General features: G+C 42.4%; 2 protein-coding genes and 1 non-coding gene across 5 annotated transcripts; 1 reads left to right on the forward strand and 2 right to left on the reverse strand.

The window, feature by feature from the left end:
• Nucleotides 1–381: 381 nt before the first annotated feature.
• On the reverse strand, nucleotides 382–492 carry LOC120722389. The gene has a single exon (XR_005693415.1). It is a non-coding gene; the product is annotated as a U6 spliceosomal RNA (small nuclear RNA).
• A 5,501-nt stretch (nucleotides 493–5,993) lies between these two features.
• Nucleotides 5,994–9,193, forward strand: LOC120722229 (fucolectin-1-like). 2 transcript variants are annotated; one of them, XM_040013132.1, is made up of 5 exons: nucleotides 5,994–6,335; nucleotides 6,449–6,472; nucleotides 7,436–7,730; nucleotides 8,447–8,595; nucleotides 8,773–9,190. In XM_040013132.1, exons 1-5 carry the CDS (start codon nucleotides 6,302–6,304, stop codon nucleotides 9,117–9,119), a joined length of 849 nt encoding a protein of 282 aa, XP_039869066.1. In that variant the 5' UTR covers nucleotides 5,994–6,301; the 3' UTR covers nucleotides 9,120–9,190. The 2 variants fall into 2 exon arrangements, with proteins under 2 accessions (XP_039869066.1, XP_039869065.1); XM_040013131.1 differs by lacking the exons at nucleotides 5,994–6,335; nucleotides 6,449–6,472 and having other exon boundaries at nucleotides 7,123–7,730; nucleotides 8,773–9,193.
• A 2,376-nt stretch (nucleotides 9,194–11,569) lies between these two features.
• On the reverse strand, nucleotides 11,570–15,780 carry LOC120722228 (protein FAM83A-like). 2 transcript variants are annotated; one of them, XM_040013130.1, is made up of 6 exons: nucleotides 14,666–15,780; nucleotides 14,455–14,574; nucleotides 14,179–14,237; nucleotides 13,818–13,985; nucleotides 13,081–13,205; nucleotides 11,570–12,922 (listed from the first exon to the last, which is right to left on the reverse strand). In XM_040013130.1, the coding sequence occupies exons 1-6, from the start codon at nucleotides 14,955–14,957 to the stop codon at nucleotides 11,590–11,592; spliced, it is 2,097 nt and encodes a 698-aa protein (XP_039869064.1). In that variant the 5' UTR covers nucleotides 14,958–15,780; the 3' UTR covers nucleotides 11,570–11,589. The 2 variants fall into 2 exon arrangements, with proteins under 2 accessions (XP_039869064.1, XP_039869063.1); XM_040013129.1 differs by having other exon boundaries at nucleotides 14,179–14,297.
• Between the last annotated feature and the right edge of the window lie 36 nt (nucleotides 15,781–15,816).

Here is a 15,816-nt window from a genome sequence, read left to right on the forward strand (position 1 = left end):
GTTGACCTGCCCCACCGATTGGAGGGTGCATCGAAATGCACCAAAAAAGACATGGATGAAACAAATCCAGGATGATTTCAAGGCCCTTCAACTTGACCTCGAGCAGGCAAGAACCATCGCCTTAGATCGAAAAGCGTGGAAGATAATCGTTGGTCAAGCAGGAGAACCTGCGGCACCTACAGCAGTGTACTGGTTGCGTGGCCGACGACCACCGCCGCTCGTCGCCCGCTAAAGGACAAGAATTGGTTTAAAACTGAGCAGGCTGCTTCTAAGTTCAATATAGTTTTGGACCTAGTGATTTTAAACTGTACTTCCAGCGGGGGAGCTGTCCCCAGGGAGGGGCCGCTTGCCCCTCCCTTTCTTCCCTCCCCATCCTCAGCTGCCTCCCTATTCCCGCTCTACGAATTTGCGTGTCATCCTTGCGCAGGGGCCATGCTAATCTTCTCTGTATCGTATCCAATTTAGCAAGCGCGTACGCTAAATTGGATACGATACAGGAGAGCAAGTACACTCAGGAGAGCAAGTACCATGCTCTCCTGAGTTTTAAATGCACTTTAGAACAGCACACAGCAACACTACATATGAGCGGGCGTAGGGAGGTTTGAGGTCTTCACTCACCCCGGTTCTGTTAGCCGTCAGGGCTGGGGGGCTGGGAGGAGGTGCTGGCCGTCAGACTGGGGTCTGGAATGCGGGGCCTCCCTGCTACTGCAGATAAGGTGGTCCGCTTGCCTCCACCCCAGAGAGAAGGGTTACATCTCCTGGGTCTAGGTGCGGCTTGCCCCTCTGGGAGCGGGGGTACCTGGACCTGGGATATCAAGGTCAAGGTCAAGGTTCTTTATTTGTCACATGCATAGTTATACAAGTATAACACACAGTGAAATGTAGCCTGACACGCTCCTCGACATGTGCAAAAAAATTGGGGGGGGGGGGGGGGGGGGGCGGTGTAGAGGAAAAACATTATATATATATATGTAGTATATACATTGGGTGAATGTGCAGTAGTAGCAGTAGCTATACTGCTATCTACTATAGTAGATATAGAGTAGGGGTGCAACGATACACAAAATTCACGGTTCGGTTCGGTTCGATACTTTGGTGTCACGGTTCGATATTTTTTCGATACAAAAAAAATGTTCATGCCTTTTTAATTTGTCATTTATTAAAATTATAAATATATATTTTAACTCAAAAGTACAGTTTTTAAATTTAACCCTAACCCTTGTGCGTGTTTTTTATTTTGACAGCGAATGCGCACCTGCGGACCACTTATGTGCAGCCCTGGTTATTTAGCTCGTCATATTGCAGCCACAGAAATTCTTTTGTCCATGAAACCATAAAGCTGCACTTTCTTTTTGCCTTATAGTCTGATTTGTCATAACTTCTCCGTTTTGTGGTAAGCTTTTCTTTGGCTATCACTTCTTCACCCTGACCTGTCTTATTTGGCTCAGCAGAACTGAAATGCTTTTACACACGCACTCACATAAGCTCAGCGATTCTCTGCGCGATCAACCTCTCACATGTTTAAGCTTGCTGCGGGAGATTTCACTTGTCATGTTTGCATAGTAAGCTAACGATTAATAAGACGATGTCAGAGGAATTGGTGCACAAATTATCATCACTCACAGATCAGTGCTGTCGCTCTCTATACACAGTTCGCACGATTGCAAAGTGAAAGCAAAAAAACAAGCGCAAATTCAAACGCGATTTCAATATGTCACATATTGACAGTGGCTCACCGATGCCAATGACATAATTACCCAGCTACATTTCTGAAAGAATGCAAAAGCATTGACATATATTTTTCCTACAATAGCCCGACGGGCAGGGAAGAGATAGATTTTGGTAGCCCGACTGAAAAAATCGCTAGCTCCGGGACGTCGGGCTAGCGATATTGCAAGCCCTGTATCTGATTGAGGAATCACTCATCTTTGGAAAAGAGAGTTTATTACAGAGAAATGGCTCTTTCCAAAATAAAAGCTATACTATCCGCTTCTTCTGGGCTATATTCTCAGCAGCATAAGGAGAATCATGTGCTAACAGCTGTCTAAATGACTCGGCTAAAGTTAGTAGCATGCTTGCTTTTTTTTGTCTGCTTCCACTTGTCTTTGCACTAGGATGATGTCGGCGTAAATGTGCAGTCATATTCGTTGTGTTCCCACTAGTGCTTTCAGGTTAATCTCGTTGAAATGACCTTAACGCCACAACACGGCAAATCTCCGTTAACGAGCTACCGCCGATCGCTCCGTGCATGGGGCTAGACGGCAAACACGTTAACGAGCTAACTGCGCTAACACACTAGTTCACACCAATGTAATTGAGCATTGCATGGCACATCCAACATACTGTTTTACTTTAGTCCATGACTCGCTTACCTTCAGGGTCATACGTCACATGAAAACCAAAATAATTCCAAACGCCAGATCTGAATGAGGTCCATGTTGCAAGTAGAGCTTAACTTCTGTCTCGCTAGCTTGCCCTGCGCTCTTCCTTCTGACTATGCTGTCTGTGTTGAGCGCTCAGTGGATCTGCGCTCGACAGTGCAGCCTAGGCGGAGTAGTCGAACACAGATTCACTGAGCGCTCAACACAGACAGCATCGTCAGAAGGAAAATTGATAAAATAAATTACAAATGTTGTATTGTTCGATACATATGCGTACCGAACCGAAAGCACTGTATCGAACGGTTCAATATCGATACGAATATCGTTGCACCCCTAATATAGAGTATGTTTGGGGAGTGCGACTGTCTGTGCAGTGTCTATTTGTGTCTGTCTACACGTTGGGTGAGTGCCGAGTATTTGGTTGTGCATATGGGGTGGGAATGCACATCTGTGTCCGTGTGTGCCTGTTCGTCTGTGTCTATATGTCAGGTTGGGTCTTAGACTCAACCTCTCTGGGTACATCTCAGGCCTTCTAAAGTACGGAGGCCTATCTCCCCTCACCACACTCCCTGCCGGTGGCTGATGCCCTCAGACGTTGGTGTGTTGGTGGTCCTTGTCGTCTGGGGCTGGGCGCTCATGTATGTACCGGCTCACTCCTGGTGGCTGATTGGCGGGGCCGGGCACCTGTGGCCCGGCTGGGCTCCTTCCGGGGGGCGGGATGCCCTCAGGCCTCTGGCCTCTGGGCCTGAAGCTCGGTCCTCTCTGGCACAGCTGGCTGCTGGCAGAGCCCGCGGGCACGCCACTGCAACCCCCTCTGGCCTCTGCTCCGTAGCTGCGGGGTGACCTCTCGTTTGGGGCTCTACTCAGCTCTTCCCAGGAGGGTGGCACGGTCCCCCCCCCCCTTTGGTGGTCCTCCTCGGGTCCTTGTACTCTGGGGCCTCTGGATATCTGGGGCCTGGATCTCCTCCATACCTGCTTCATACCCTGGTGGACGGGGCTGTGGCTCCCCACACTCCCTAGCAGATCATTACATGGAGAAACCTTTGGAATACAAGCATGCTGATCCACACAGGTATGCACACAGGTGTACACACGGGTATTCACAGACGCGGACTACACCTTTCTTGGCTGCTGCCTCAAAGCACATTGTGCGCTGTCTATCTTGCGTGCTGCACAATACCGTTTAATATTTAGTATCTACTGTTATCTACTGCTAGCTAGTTTATTGTGATGGTGCCGTTTTTTTTTTTTTATTATGTTGCTCTTTGTTGTTTGCTTTCTCTTCTGTTTTTTTTTCTCCATACAGGTGATCCAGGTGTTTTGTTTGTTTGTTTTTTCTTTCTTCCCCCCTGTCATGGTCCTGGGTCGGTGACCCAGCGCTTTTAGTTCGTTATCATTTTCTTGATGATGATTGTTTAAGTTCTATGTGTTATATTCAGTCTGCCTCTGAGTCCGCATCTGTATCTGTCTGTCTATGGTGTCTCCCCATCTGTTTGTGAATCTGTCTGTTTAGTTCAATGTCTTGTCTGGTTCCATGTGTCTGAGTTTCCTGTTTTATTGTGAAGGTCTGTGTCATATGTGAGTGTGCTCAGTTTACGTTTCCCCTGTCCCGTCAGCTCAGATTCCTCCCAGCTGTGTTGCCCTCCTGTCTCTCATCCCCTGATTACTGGTGTGTGTATTTAAGCCCTGTGTGTTCTCCTGCCTGTTGCCGGTTCGTCTGTGTAACTCTGTGTCAGTCTGTGTAACTCCGTGTCAGTCTGTTACCCTGTGTTCCACGGTGTCCTGTTCCTCGTCTGCGTCTCTCTGCTATTCATCATCCGTTGTCATATGCTCCCAGGTCTGTTATTTTTAGTTCTCCCAGTTTAGGTGTCTTTAGTTGTTTGTTATGCCCCACTGTTTGTTTGCCACTACACCTCTGTAAATAAAACCACCGGTATCTCATCCACTGCCTGCATCTCGGGTCCTCCTTCTAAATCCACACGGCTCGCCTCGGCAGCCGTGACACCCCCTTTCTCACCGTCTCTTCTCCCCTTTGGTTTTCTTTCTCTCCCTCTCTTTCTTTCATTCTTTCTCCCTGTCCTATCCCCCAGTCATGTCTGTCCCGTTTGTAGCAACCGAAAATAAAATAAATTCATAATTATAATAAAGGTCAATCAAATGGACCAATATGGCAAGGCCATGATGATCCACTTGGTAAAATAAATCCGCTTGGCATCTTTCTTGGCCTTAAGACAACAATTCTGATGGCTAAAGATCCAAATGGGACACAAAAAAATAAAAAATAAAAAATAAAATAAAATAAACTGTACTTCCAGTTTTTGTATTGTGTGTTCTAGATCGAGTTGTTCTTTCATTGATGCCTTTTTTTTTGCGCTGTGGTGTATGATACAATACTACCCCTAAGACAGGCTTTGGCAGTGGACTCTGAATTCAACGGGGAGGCAGTGCAACTGTATAAGCAACAGTGTTACATGAGAGTACTTAGATGTTTTTGTCAGAAGCCTTGCTGCAGCATTATGGACAATCTGCAGACGCTCCAGGGAGTTTTTGTTTAGACATGTAAACAGTGAATTACAGTAGTTCAATTGTGATGAAATGAATGCATGAATAACAATCTCCAGTTCAGTATGAGATACTATAGGGCTCAATTTAGAAATGTTTCTTAAATGATAGAAGCAGGACCGAACCAGAGATTTAACATTGACATCCAGGGTAAGAGCAGAATCAAAGGTTACCCCAAGGTTCCTGATAGACGATTTCACAAATATTGAAAGAGGACCAACAGCATTCATTAATGAATTGAATTTTGTTGAAGGAAATTTTGTTCGCTCAAATTAAACTTCTCTTTGCTCAAAATAATTTTCTCCTCAAAATGCAACATTTGCACTTGCAATTTTTAATTAGTGGTTTTTTTTTTATTATTTTTAAGTGCGCTCAGAATAGAGGCACAAAAATTATGCCATAGTGTTTGTTACAGAATAAATATATATTCTTAGTGCTTATTTTTTGTTTATATTGTTTTATAGAGGCCAGTGTAGAAAAACGTCACTGAGTTATAATGTGAGCTAAAGGTCACAGAGTACTGTGTAAGACAGGAAACTCTGCACGCTTTGTGCACCGTTGCAAAAGAACAGGTAGACAGGAAGTGAAACTAGGCAGAGAGTACTGCAGAGTTGTTTTGATCGAAACTGTGTGTGACGTATGACAGAACTATACTATATGCATTTGGCTTGTAATGCTTTAGATTTGCTCAGAATTTTGCCTGAGCGCATCCCTTTCCGGAAATAATTCTTGAATAAAAATAATAATTATTTTTGACCACACTGAGTCGGGTTTTCTCTGTTCAGTTCAGGGGATAAAAGAATCGGGTTTAATATGTTACTCCAACTTTAATCTGGGCTTCACACAACTCAACTCACAAGGTGGCAAAAACCCAAAAACATTACCCTTGTTGCTGGGTGTAAGTGGAGCCCCCTGGTGGTCTGTGACAAGTTTTGCTTTAGCAATAAACATTTTCTTGTTCTTCATCTCCCACTTAGCGTCTAGTTTCAAAAACATGTGACTTTCTGTATTTAGAAAGTTACATGTTACATTTGTGCTGCTACTTGGATGCACGCACAATGTAGGTTGAACATGGTGATCATAACAATCACGCTATGTTCACATCTGCAAATCAGATGTAAAAGTCTGGGAATGCTTTGCCTACTGAACATAACAGCCTCACTCTGAGTGTAAACAGGAGAAATGAATATTTTCATGTTGGCAGCTATGAGGGGAGTGACAGAAATACAAATCCAGCTCTGACTCAGAGAGGGGATCATATCAACATCAGTGTGTCTACAGAAAACTCCAGAGTGAGGGTAGAAGTCTTTTCTTTCTCTTATTAGAGGACACATTTGTGCAAAGAGTCTAAAGTAAAGATGCTGTGGAGTCTGTTGTTCATCACTTTGATTGGTAAGTGGATCATTTGATGTTCCTGCCTGGCACAGTGATGTTTCAATGATCGTTATAAAGAATGGAAAAGTAGTAATTCACTCATTCTTACATCGTTCTCTGAAACTTCACAGAAAGATCAACTCAACAGGATCCAGGTAAGAGTGCATTTCTAATCAGTTTCTTCAGGTTATATCAAAAAGTATGATGGTGCTTCTGGTGTGAATATACTTATTTGTAAAGGAAATAATATTCTATTTTTCAATTCATTTATTTATGCATCACAGTAGACGTCACATCTGTGGGAAAATGTTTCATGTGGGGATTTTCTGTTGGACCAAAGCAAGATTACAAATATCTGTATAAATATGTTATAAATGTAAATTTATATTGAATTCTTTTATTAGGATACATGATCCCTGTGATTATAAACATGCAGTCATTGGTGTGTGGGTGTGAGTGAATTATATTAAACTGGGTCATCCTTTGGGATGTTTTTAAGAGTCAAATTATAAAATTTCATTAATTCTGATGAATTTTTATTCGCTAAAGGCAGTGTTGGGAAGGTTCCGAACCGTAGTAAAGGGACCTCTGGCTAATAAGTCGGGTTCCGTGTCGGGCTTGTAGCCGAAAAATAGCTTTACTTTGTTGTCTGGGTCAAGTTTGAGACAGAGAGAGGTGTTAAAAGGCTGCTCCAACGGAACTTATTGTTTCGGAGGAAAACACGAACACAGTGTACAGTAGATAATATTTTGTATTTTAAATACGTAACGGTGGTACATGTATTCCGTTACTCCCCAACACTGGCTAACGGCATAACTATTCAACATTAACTGGAATATAATGTAGTGATGCTGCTTGGGAATAATCTGCATGCGTGTGTGTGTGTGTGTGTGTGTGTGTGTGTGTGTGTGTGCAGTAGCGGTTTTTGATATGGTCAAGGCGGCATCATGGCATCGGCAAAAAAAGAAGTTGCTCGTACCCATTCTGCCTTGACATCATGCTAGCAAATTTTGGGGATTGCATAGTCACTGACCGTTTTCTATTGCCCATTTCTGAAGTATTATTACCACTGACATTGCTTTTTTATTTTTTAACTTTACTTTCTGTTACATCATCAGGATGTAGTCCAGGCTGGGAAACTATCAAACTGGATGACAAAGTGGCATTTCAGTCTTCAGTCTACACAGATAAGAATGGTGTCGAATTCAGTGCTGACAGAGCTTTTGATGGGAATATCTTGATATCTGCTCACACTGCACAAGAGACCAACTCCTGGTGGACAGTTGACTTATTGGGTCTATGTGAAATTTCCTGCATCACAATTTACAACATAAATCAATACAATGTTGATCTAAGAGGCGCTCACATCCTCATTGGGAACTCATCTGAGAGAAATCCTGCTGACACCACTGAGTAATACCTTCATCTTACTTTGAATCATTCTGTTCTCAGTCAGTCCAATATTTTTAGATGGTGTCCATGAATAATTTCAAGGATTTTAATAACCAAGAACAAAATATTGGAGTTTTTTTCTGGTTCTAAAACACTTTCATTATTATGCTTGTAGTGAAATTTGTATGTCACAGTGACTGTAGAGAAACCTCTGTGGTTTGATTTTGCTGATTGAATGTAAATGATAGATGTCACAGCTGGTATACTGAGAGGCTGATGATGTACAAGTTAGAAAACACCTGCAAACAAGCAAAACAAAAGCAAATGAGGAAAATGTTTTCAACATTTTCTATCACATTAAAGTGAGAAAACAAGAACTCAATAGAGAAAAATGTTGTCAAACATAAAATTCAACCAAACACTTAAATGTCTTTAAATACAGTAACACAGATAACCCTGTATCAGTTCTATCAGATGAAATAGGAGGTCTAATATGGTGTGATGTGGTTTGTAGTAATAATCAAGTATATGTGAAGAATATAAAAATCTTTATTTATTCTCATTTTCCTTTGTTGTTTATTTGTAGGTGTTTTCCTTCTTTCTAAAATGTTCTCAGACAGCAGCTCACATTTATTATCCAGCTGTTCGACTGTCTCCACTGTTTACAGCATGATTTAATCAAACAGAGCCAGAAACTCTTTCTGTACATCTGTCCAACCTTTTGTCTTTGTTTACAGGTGTGCAACAATAAGCACAACTACTAGTGGAGGAAATAATATATTTAACTGTGAAAATGGAACAAAGTGGGGGCGTTATGTAACTGTGTACAAAAACACATCTGGGTTTTTAATTCTGTGTGAGGTGACGATGAAAGGCAGAAAAAGAGGTACAATAAAACATTCTTACCCACTAAGTTAACTGGTCAGTCAGTAGAGTCAATATAAATGTGTAAATGTTGACAGTAAGAATTATGTGCTTGAATCAACGCAGCATGTTAGACACTCAGAAACACTGTTTGGTTTGATGCTTCTAAGTTTCATGTTTTTGATGTTTTTCCTTTTAGAGCCCTTTAAACTGATTAAAGAGAAGAAGACATGGGCAGACGCCCTGTACCACTGCAGAGAGGAACACATGCATCTGGTTTCCATCCTTGATAACGAGACCCAGGTCTGGGTTGGGTTGGAGGCTCAGAAGGCTGACACTCCCTTTGTCTGGCTGGGTCTTCAATACATCTGTGGCTTCGACTTCTGGATCTGGGTCAACGATCAGTGTGTATTTTTTGATCAGTGGGCTCCAGATGAGACAAGAACAGCAGTCTGCGGCATGAACGCTGCCATGAATAAAGGTGGGAACCATTTGTGGTACAAGAAGTCTGTTTATGATAAATATAATTTCATCTGTGCAGTGTAAGAAGATCCATGGGTTGGTTTTGTTTATTCAGTTAGACAGGTGTCAGTAGTCAAGTCAAGTCAAGTCAAGTTTATTTATAAAGCACATTTAAAAACAACCAAGACTGACCAAAGTGCTGTACAATAAAATACAAATATAAAATACAATAAAACACAAGTACATAAAACACCTCACTGATAAAACAATAAGTTAATACAGTAAGTTAAACCTTGCTAAAAGCCAATGAGAAGAGGTGAGTTTTAAGAGCAGTTTTAAAAGTTCCTAGGCGTGTGGAGAATCTGATGTGAGGAGGTAAACTGTTCCACAGTCTGGGTGCAGCCACAGCAAAAGCCCTCTCTCCCCTAGTCTTTAATCTGTACCTGGGAACATCTAAAAGCATCAGGTTTGCTGACCTCAAAGATCTCCTGGGGCGGTAGTGGCTTGTTGGGTTGTAGCAAACTTTCCTCTAATAAATCAAAGGTGATGGGTTCAAGCTCAGTGTAGCAGGAAGATAAACAGTGGAGAAATTAACCAAAACTTCTCTATTAACACTCAGAAACATGTTATTGTTTATTTTTAACAATCTTCTACAGCCTACTTAACTGTTGTCATTGCCACCTTTGTGTGTCTGAACTTACATTTAGGACAAGCTTCTGCTGCATGTATTTTGATATGATGGTTATGTGAAACAATAATTAGTTATCTTTTCCCTTAATTTAAAACATGATTTATTAATGTCTGTCATGTGTGAACCTGTTGTAAAAATAAAACTGCAAATGGAGCACAAATGTTTGTCAATTCATTTTTTTTCATCTCACCACATCATCACGCCACCTGGTGGATGGGTGATCTGGAGACCCAACTTTGTGAACACAGCAACTCCTTCATTAAGGAAGCTGAGTAGCTGCTGCATCAGGGCAAAAGTAAGGACATGCACTTCACTGGTAGTGACTGACTGAGCAGCATCCTCTAACAGCTTTGTGTAGTAAAGTTGTTCCTCTCTGCAGTGGTTTTGTCACAGTGCTGCTCTGGATACTGAAGCAGAAAGTTTACAAGTTCAGAGGTGACCTGGCTGTGAGACAAGGAAACTATCAGGTACTGTCACTCATTCAATTTAGTCTGTGCTCTCTTACATCAAACACTTCATGAAAAAACATCCAGCTTAGTTAACTGGTATTTTTTTAGCTGACAAACAAGTGTCCATTCATGACCATCAATTTACATTTTTATCAGCAGCATCAGTATTTGAATATTTCCACAAGGCTTGAACCTAGTTTTCTTATTTCCATGTTTCCTACCCAACAAGTCATCTCATTAAAAAGGGAATTTCTGTGGTTCCATTTCACGCAGCCAAAAGTGCACAGATGTAGTAAGCACTGTGTTACATTGTGTATTTATTGACAGTTAAAAACAACTTGACAAATTTTGTCGCCTTTATTTTGTCATTTAATTTGCCTTTAAGACCTACAAAATGTAATTTTTCAGTTTTTTTTGTATTTAAAGTTGCTCTTGTCACAAGGCTTAAATTCCAGACAGTTTGGATTAAATTGGCTCGTTTTTATAAACCAACAGTTTTTCTCTCTTTGATCTTGGTGATGTCAGAGGACCTGATCCCAGAGAAGATGAGGGAGGACTACCAGGATGGAGAGAGCCTGACCAGTGTCTCTTTGCACAGCTTCAGACAGCGCTGGTGGAACAAGATCTTACTGACAGGCGTGTTAGAGACTGACGGGCAGCAGCATGAAACACAATATCCTCATGCTGCAGTGTTGACTGTTTACAAAGGCGCACACAGACAGGAAGGAAGTGAAGAACCAGCTGAAGATGGTTCAGACAAAGAGCATAGTAACTAAACCATCACTATTTCAATAACTATACAGCAGTGACTCTTTTTTGCATTAAACGATGAAACAAAGTGAATTATTTTAACTGCTTCATGTTCTGCTTCACATGTTGCTTATGGTTGTTAGTTTAAACATTTCTATTTCTATATTTCTGATAAAAAAGTCTAATGTTTCAGATGCTGTTTGTATCAGACAAGCTGTTCTGAGCATTATGCAGATAATAAAATCTCTCAGGACAGTGTAGGCTTGTTGTTTGTTCTCTTCACGTTAGTGGCAACAGATTAACTCCTCACATCGCTCCACTCAACATCAACCTTAGCAGATGTTTAATAACAGAAAGCACTTTCGTGAGTGTGTGTAGCGGCTGTAAAATTACCCTAAATGTTCTACTTTAACACACCTTTCAGGATTAAAGACATGTAACAGATTACACGTTGTCATGAAGTTATATTTTATTTTAACAAAAATACGCAGATACAGCTGCTGGACTTGTAGCAATAATAAGCTCATCTCTTGGTCTAGTATAATTTCAAGAGGTTTACATTAAAATATCACACAAGCTCAGTGAAACTTATGGGGATATTGTGTTGTTTTTATAGCTGCAGCTCCTGTGTGTCTGTGGGTGGATAAATGTGACCAATATAGAGTTAGCTAAACGTTCTGTTTAGACTGAACCCTGCTGTCTGTCTCTCGTTCATACTCTTGCTTCTTCTCAGTGGTGTATTCATGCTGCTCTGTAAAGGCCCCCAGCCAGCCATCTGTCCCATCCTGTGGGGGGTCCTGAAGGAGCTGTGACGCTCCATAGGATGATTCTGGGGGCTCCAGTTTAGCCTCCAAAGGGGATTAGGCTGCTGGGAAGCGTGGGACTGAAGATTAATCTGGGCTGCTGTACCTGGAAGAAAGAGCTTTGGGTCTTTCTGAAGCTGAGGCCTGAGATGAGCTCCTGTTGAAGCTGGAAGCTCTTTGATAGTTTGTGGTTGGAGCTGGGGCTGGTAGTACCTCTGTGGCTGAGCCTGCCTCCTGGTTTCTAGAAAGGAGAATTTGGTTTGCACACCAGGTGTGTGTCCTCTTAGAGGTGTAAAAAGAAACTGATGAGTGGTGTTGGCTTGTTTGTGTTGTGTTGTAGGAGGAGGGTGGAGTTTGGGATTATCATGTTGAAGTTCCGGTTTGGGTTTGAAACTGTGTGAGGAGCTCCACTGTCCTCTCTGTGTGTTCAGGTCTGCAGCAGTCCTCAGAGGGTTTGTGTTTCTGTTCCTCTGCTGAAAGAAGAGCCCTTCGGTAGACACGTCTGCAGGATCAAGATTTGAATTCTTCAAAGGTGTTTCACAGGGTACAGTCCTGTGCTGTCTGTGTGTCGGGGACACAGTGTGCAGAGGGTCTGACTCTTGAATCGCTGCATTCTTTTCAGCTGTAGTGCTGATGTAGTGGGTATGATCAGGCAGGTTTAGGTGACTCTGAATCTGGTATTCGCTCTTCTCTTTTTCATTATGCCTTGTGTGTCCAGATTCCATTGTATATTTGGGCTTTTCCACAGATTTACTCTGCACCTTACGCTCCATTTCTGGTTGAATCAAAGGCTTCGGGTACAGCTGCAGAGGTTTTCTTTGGATTTGTGTACCAGTGTCTGCTCTGTGCTGAGGTTGGTTATCCCCCCGGCTGCTCACCAGTGCTGGGCTCTGGGGTTTATGTAGAACTGTCCCAGCTGCTTTTGTCTGAGTGTTTTCAGCATCTTTATTCCAGTCCCACTGAAGACCTGTCTGGTTTGATGTCTGCTTACTGATACTAGTATTGCTATGAAGAGCCGCATGTGATGTGGCGTGTCGGCAAAGAGTGTGGGGCACAGTGATAAAGGTGACAAAGCCGGTGACGGGTTTGGAGCTGGAGTGCAGCCTGTGAAATTCCTGCAGGAAACATGTGACTGCGCTGCCCTTTAACAGAACAGCAAGACTCCGATGGACCTGCCAGGACAACCAGGAGAAGCTGAAGGGATCACACACACACACACACACACACACACACACACACACACACACACACACACACACACACACACACACGGTTACTAATTGTACAACAGAAAATTAAAGAGAATACATACACAAATTGTTGATAATGATGATGTTCCTGCATGTTTATACCTATATGAACCAGTCAGCACTTCAGTCCAGTCACTGATGATAAAACTCTCTGCAATCTGACCTTTCAGCTTCCTGCCTGTCTTTGCACAGTAGGTCTGTCCATAGACGCTGTGTACTGACAGTTTCTGTGCACACACACACAATTATTTAACACAAACTGTAGCATTTGTATTTTTATTGCTGTATCATTGATGGATGTAGATATTTATCTTGACAAACATGTCATTTGTTTACTGATTGTCATAAGCAGCAGTCTTTTAAGCAGCAACCTCCAGGGCTAAGAAAACAAATCCTAATTTGGAAGTGATAATTGTGGTACCTGCCTAGACTACAGATTACTGAGTTAAAATGCCCATCCCAGAACAACAGGGATGGGCATCAGCCATTTTTGTTACATGATCCAGTGGCAGCAGCGTGTTTTAGGAAAAGTCCCTTAAAGATCAAATGCTGGCTCATGAAAGAAAAAAACATCACATCAGACAAAAAAGAAAACAGCATGGTCATCATATAGAGCCCGGTGAAGGTGCTTTCCATGTACAGTGTTTGCTTGTGCTGTACTGTTGCATCAGAGATACTGTGGTTCTCTGGCAGGCTTGATTTAAGGTTGCATGGTTACAAGATAAAAAAGAACAAGATATAAAGCATGTATATGGATACTTAACGTTTTTACTCTTGATTTCTTCAGAAGAGTGCTGCAATTTGAAGGTAGTGAGAAAGAGAATGACGAGTGGACTCACAGGAAAGTTTTTACTGTCGAGTTTGAGGTCCTGCCACATGCTAACAAACAGGTTCAGGTTCAGCTGGTCCAACAGCAGATGTACAGACACGTTTCTCTTCTTGCTCGCCTCCAGAAGATCGCAAAGCAGCTCCACGTCACTGAAGCTGTCCACCACTATAGCCAGGGCCTATAGACACGTGGTTATGAGTTATTGAGGAATCACTTTACCAAACACCTGCAGTGACAGAGATCACTCACACTGCCTCAGCTCACAAGATCCAGCACTGGGTTTTTATTTCACATGCGCGGGTATGCATGGTATATTCCTTTTTACATGTACAAACATACACAAAGAAACACACAGACACTTCCAGGCATACCAGTTTAGCCTTTCTGATGAACTGCCTAACCAGGTCTTTCATGCCAGCTGCCCTGCAGTCTGAGGGGAAGAAAACTTGAATCATCTGTTTAACCAACACAGGACCGCTCGATTTCACGTCTAATAAAAAGGAGCAAAAGAAAACTGTAAACAGCAGTGAATTGCAACAGAAAGCTCAAAAATACATTGCCCCCAAAATGTGCACTGACCTACAGAGGATTTAAACACTTTTACAAAATATTTAGTACTCCATTAGTACCTTTCAGCTGACACTGACCTGACTCTGCCAGAGTACAGTCACTGTCTGCTGACACTTCAGAGCACTGTGTGGGAGAGTTTGAGCCAGCAGATAAACTCTCCAACTCTTTGCCATCATCGTGCTGCTCACTAGGATCATCTGCATGAGACAGAAAACCATTTAAAGCAACTCAACCTGGCAACAACCTGGGATAATGGGAACATTAAAGATGTACGGAAATATTTCTAGCCTGTGTGACTATCCCTCCCATTCTTCAGGATGTAATTCTTCTCTGGCTCTGACAGAAAGTCCACTTCTCCCTCTGCTCTCAACACCTCGTGGTAATCCTCCAAGCCCCGGCTGAGCAGACAGTCCGCTGCAAGACGAGCGCTCTCGTTGTGGCTCAGGTCCACTGTGGAGCTGCTAGATATGAAATCATAGGAGGAGGAAGGGATGCGGAGGTCTTGGAGACGTCGCCTTACCTTCCCCAGCGGCTTGGACGTCCTGTACCACAGCGCAGACACACTGTTGGAGGCATCCATGGATACAAAGCCTTATTTTCAGGTTAGAGAAAAGTTAGCATGCTGACGTTACAGCTCTGGAAATCAGTTTCTCTAAGAGAGATCAACTGATTCAGACATGCAGACAGGTAAAGAGAGAAAGGTAGATCCACCCCTGCTGAGGGCAAGATGGTTTCCTAAAACATAATGAGAAGTGACAGGTGAAAAGTGAGTCAGTCAGACTGTGGGTGTAAGACAGTGACCTTCAAGTGTGTAACTGTGAAGGTAAAGATAAAGAAATTTACAGGAAATGATGCAAAGATAGAATAAAAATATTAGCCTGTAAAATTTGAGACATCATTCAAAGAAATTCTGCCTTTAGATGTGATTCTGTGGCTCCAATACCTCCCTGTTTGTGCTTTTGTTTGTTAATTAACTTTGGCAGTGACAACAGGGCAGTGCATGCTTTGCAGTTTCCTTCCCATGGCCTGTGACAGAGTGATGCAGAGCAGGTGAGCACAGATAAAACATGGGTGGAGAGATAGAAAGCAGTGAGTGACAGGAATGGAGATCGCTGCCAGTTCAGCTCATGTCAAATAACACCTGGATGCTCACAAGACCAAAAGTGATGACAGTTAATGCCACACCCAGACAGTGAGAAGAGGCCCACAGGTCAGGGTTTCTTTTCACTTCTGCTTTGGTAGAGTCTAATCTCTAACTCTAATCAAATCATAAATCCTCTCATCTAAATTGTAACCCAACCTAAATGCATTCTGAATACAGAAAAGTGTGACTGCAGATATTTAAAGTTTGTTTGTTTTTTAAAAATACATGACTCTGATAAAGAAAGTCATAATGACACAAAGATCAATGCAGATTTTTAAATGTTTTTATGCAAATA

This window comes from Simochromis diagramma, unplaced genomic scaffold, assembly GCF_900408965.1.
Source record: "Simochromis diagramma unplaced genomic scaffold, fSimDia1.1 OVJJ01000618.1, whole genome shotgun sequence".
Lineage (NCBI taxonomy): Eukaryota > Metazoa > Chordata > Actinopteri > Cichliformes > Cichlidae > Simochromis > Simochromis diagramma.

Excerpts from the sequence above, each read along its gene's own strand:
- LOC120722229 (XM_040013131.1), top strand. The coding sequence starts at position 7,315 with ATGCTAGCAAATTTTGGGGATTGCATAGTCACTGACCGTTTTCTATTG. Across the intron at positions 7,731-8,446 it reads AATCCTGCTGACACCACTGA|GTGTGCAACAATAAGCACAA; the intron begins GTAATACCTTCA and ends CTTTGTTTACAG. Across the intron at positions 8,596-8,772 it reads GATGAAAGGCAGAAAAAGAG|AGCCCTTTAAACTGATTAAA; the intron begins GTACAATAAAAC and ends TTTTCCTTTTAG.
- LOC120722228 (XM_040013129.1), bottom strand. The coding sequence starts at position 14,957 with ATGGATGCCTCCAACAGTGTGTCTGCGCTGTGGTACAGGACGTCCAAG. Across the intron at positions 13,986-14,178 it reads TCATCAGAAAGGCTAAACTG|GCCCTGGCTATAGTGGTGGA; the intron begins GTATGCCTGGAA and ends ACGTGTCTATAG. Across the intron at positions 13,206-13,817 it reads TCGACAGTAAAAACTTTCCT|AAACTGTCAGTACACAGCGT; the intron begins GTGAGTCCACTC and ends GTGTGTGCACAG.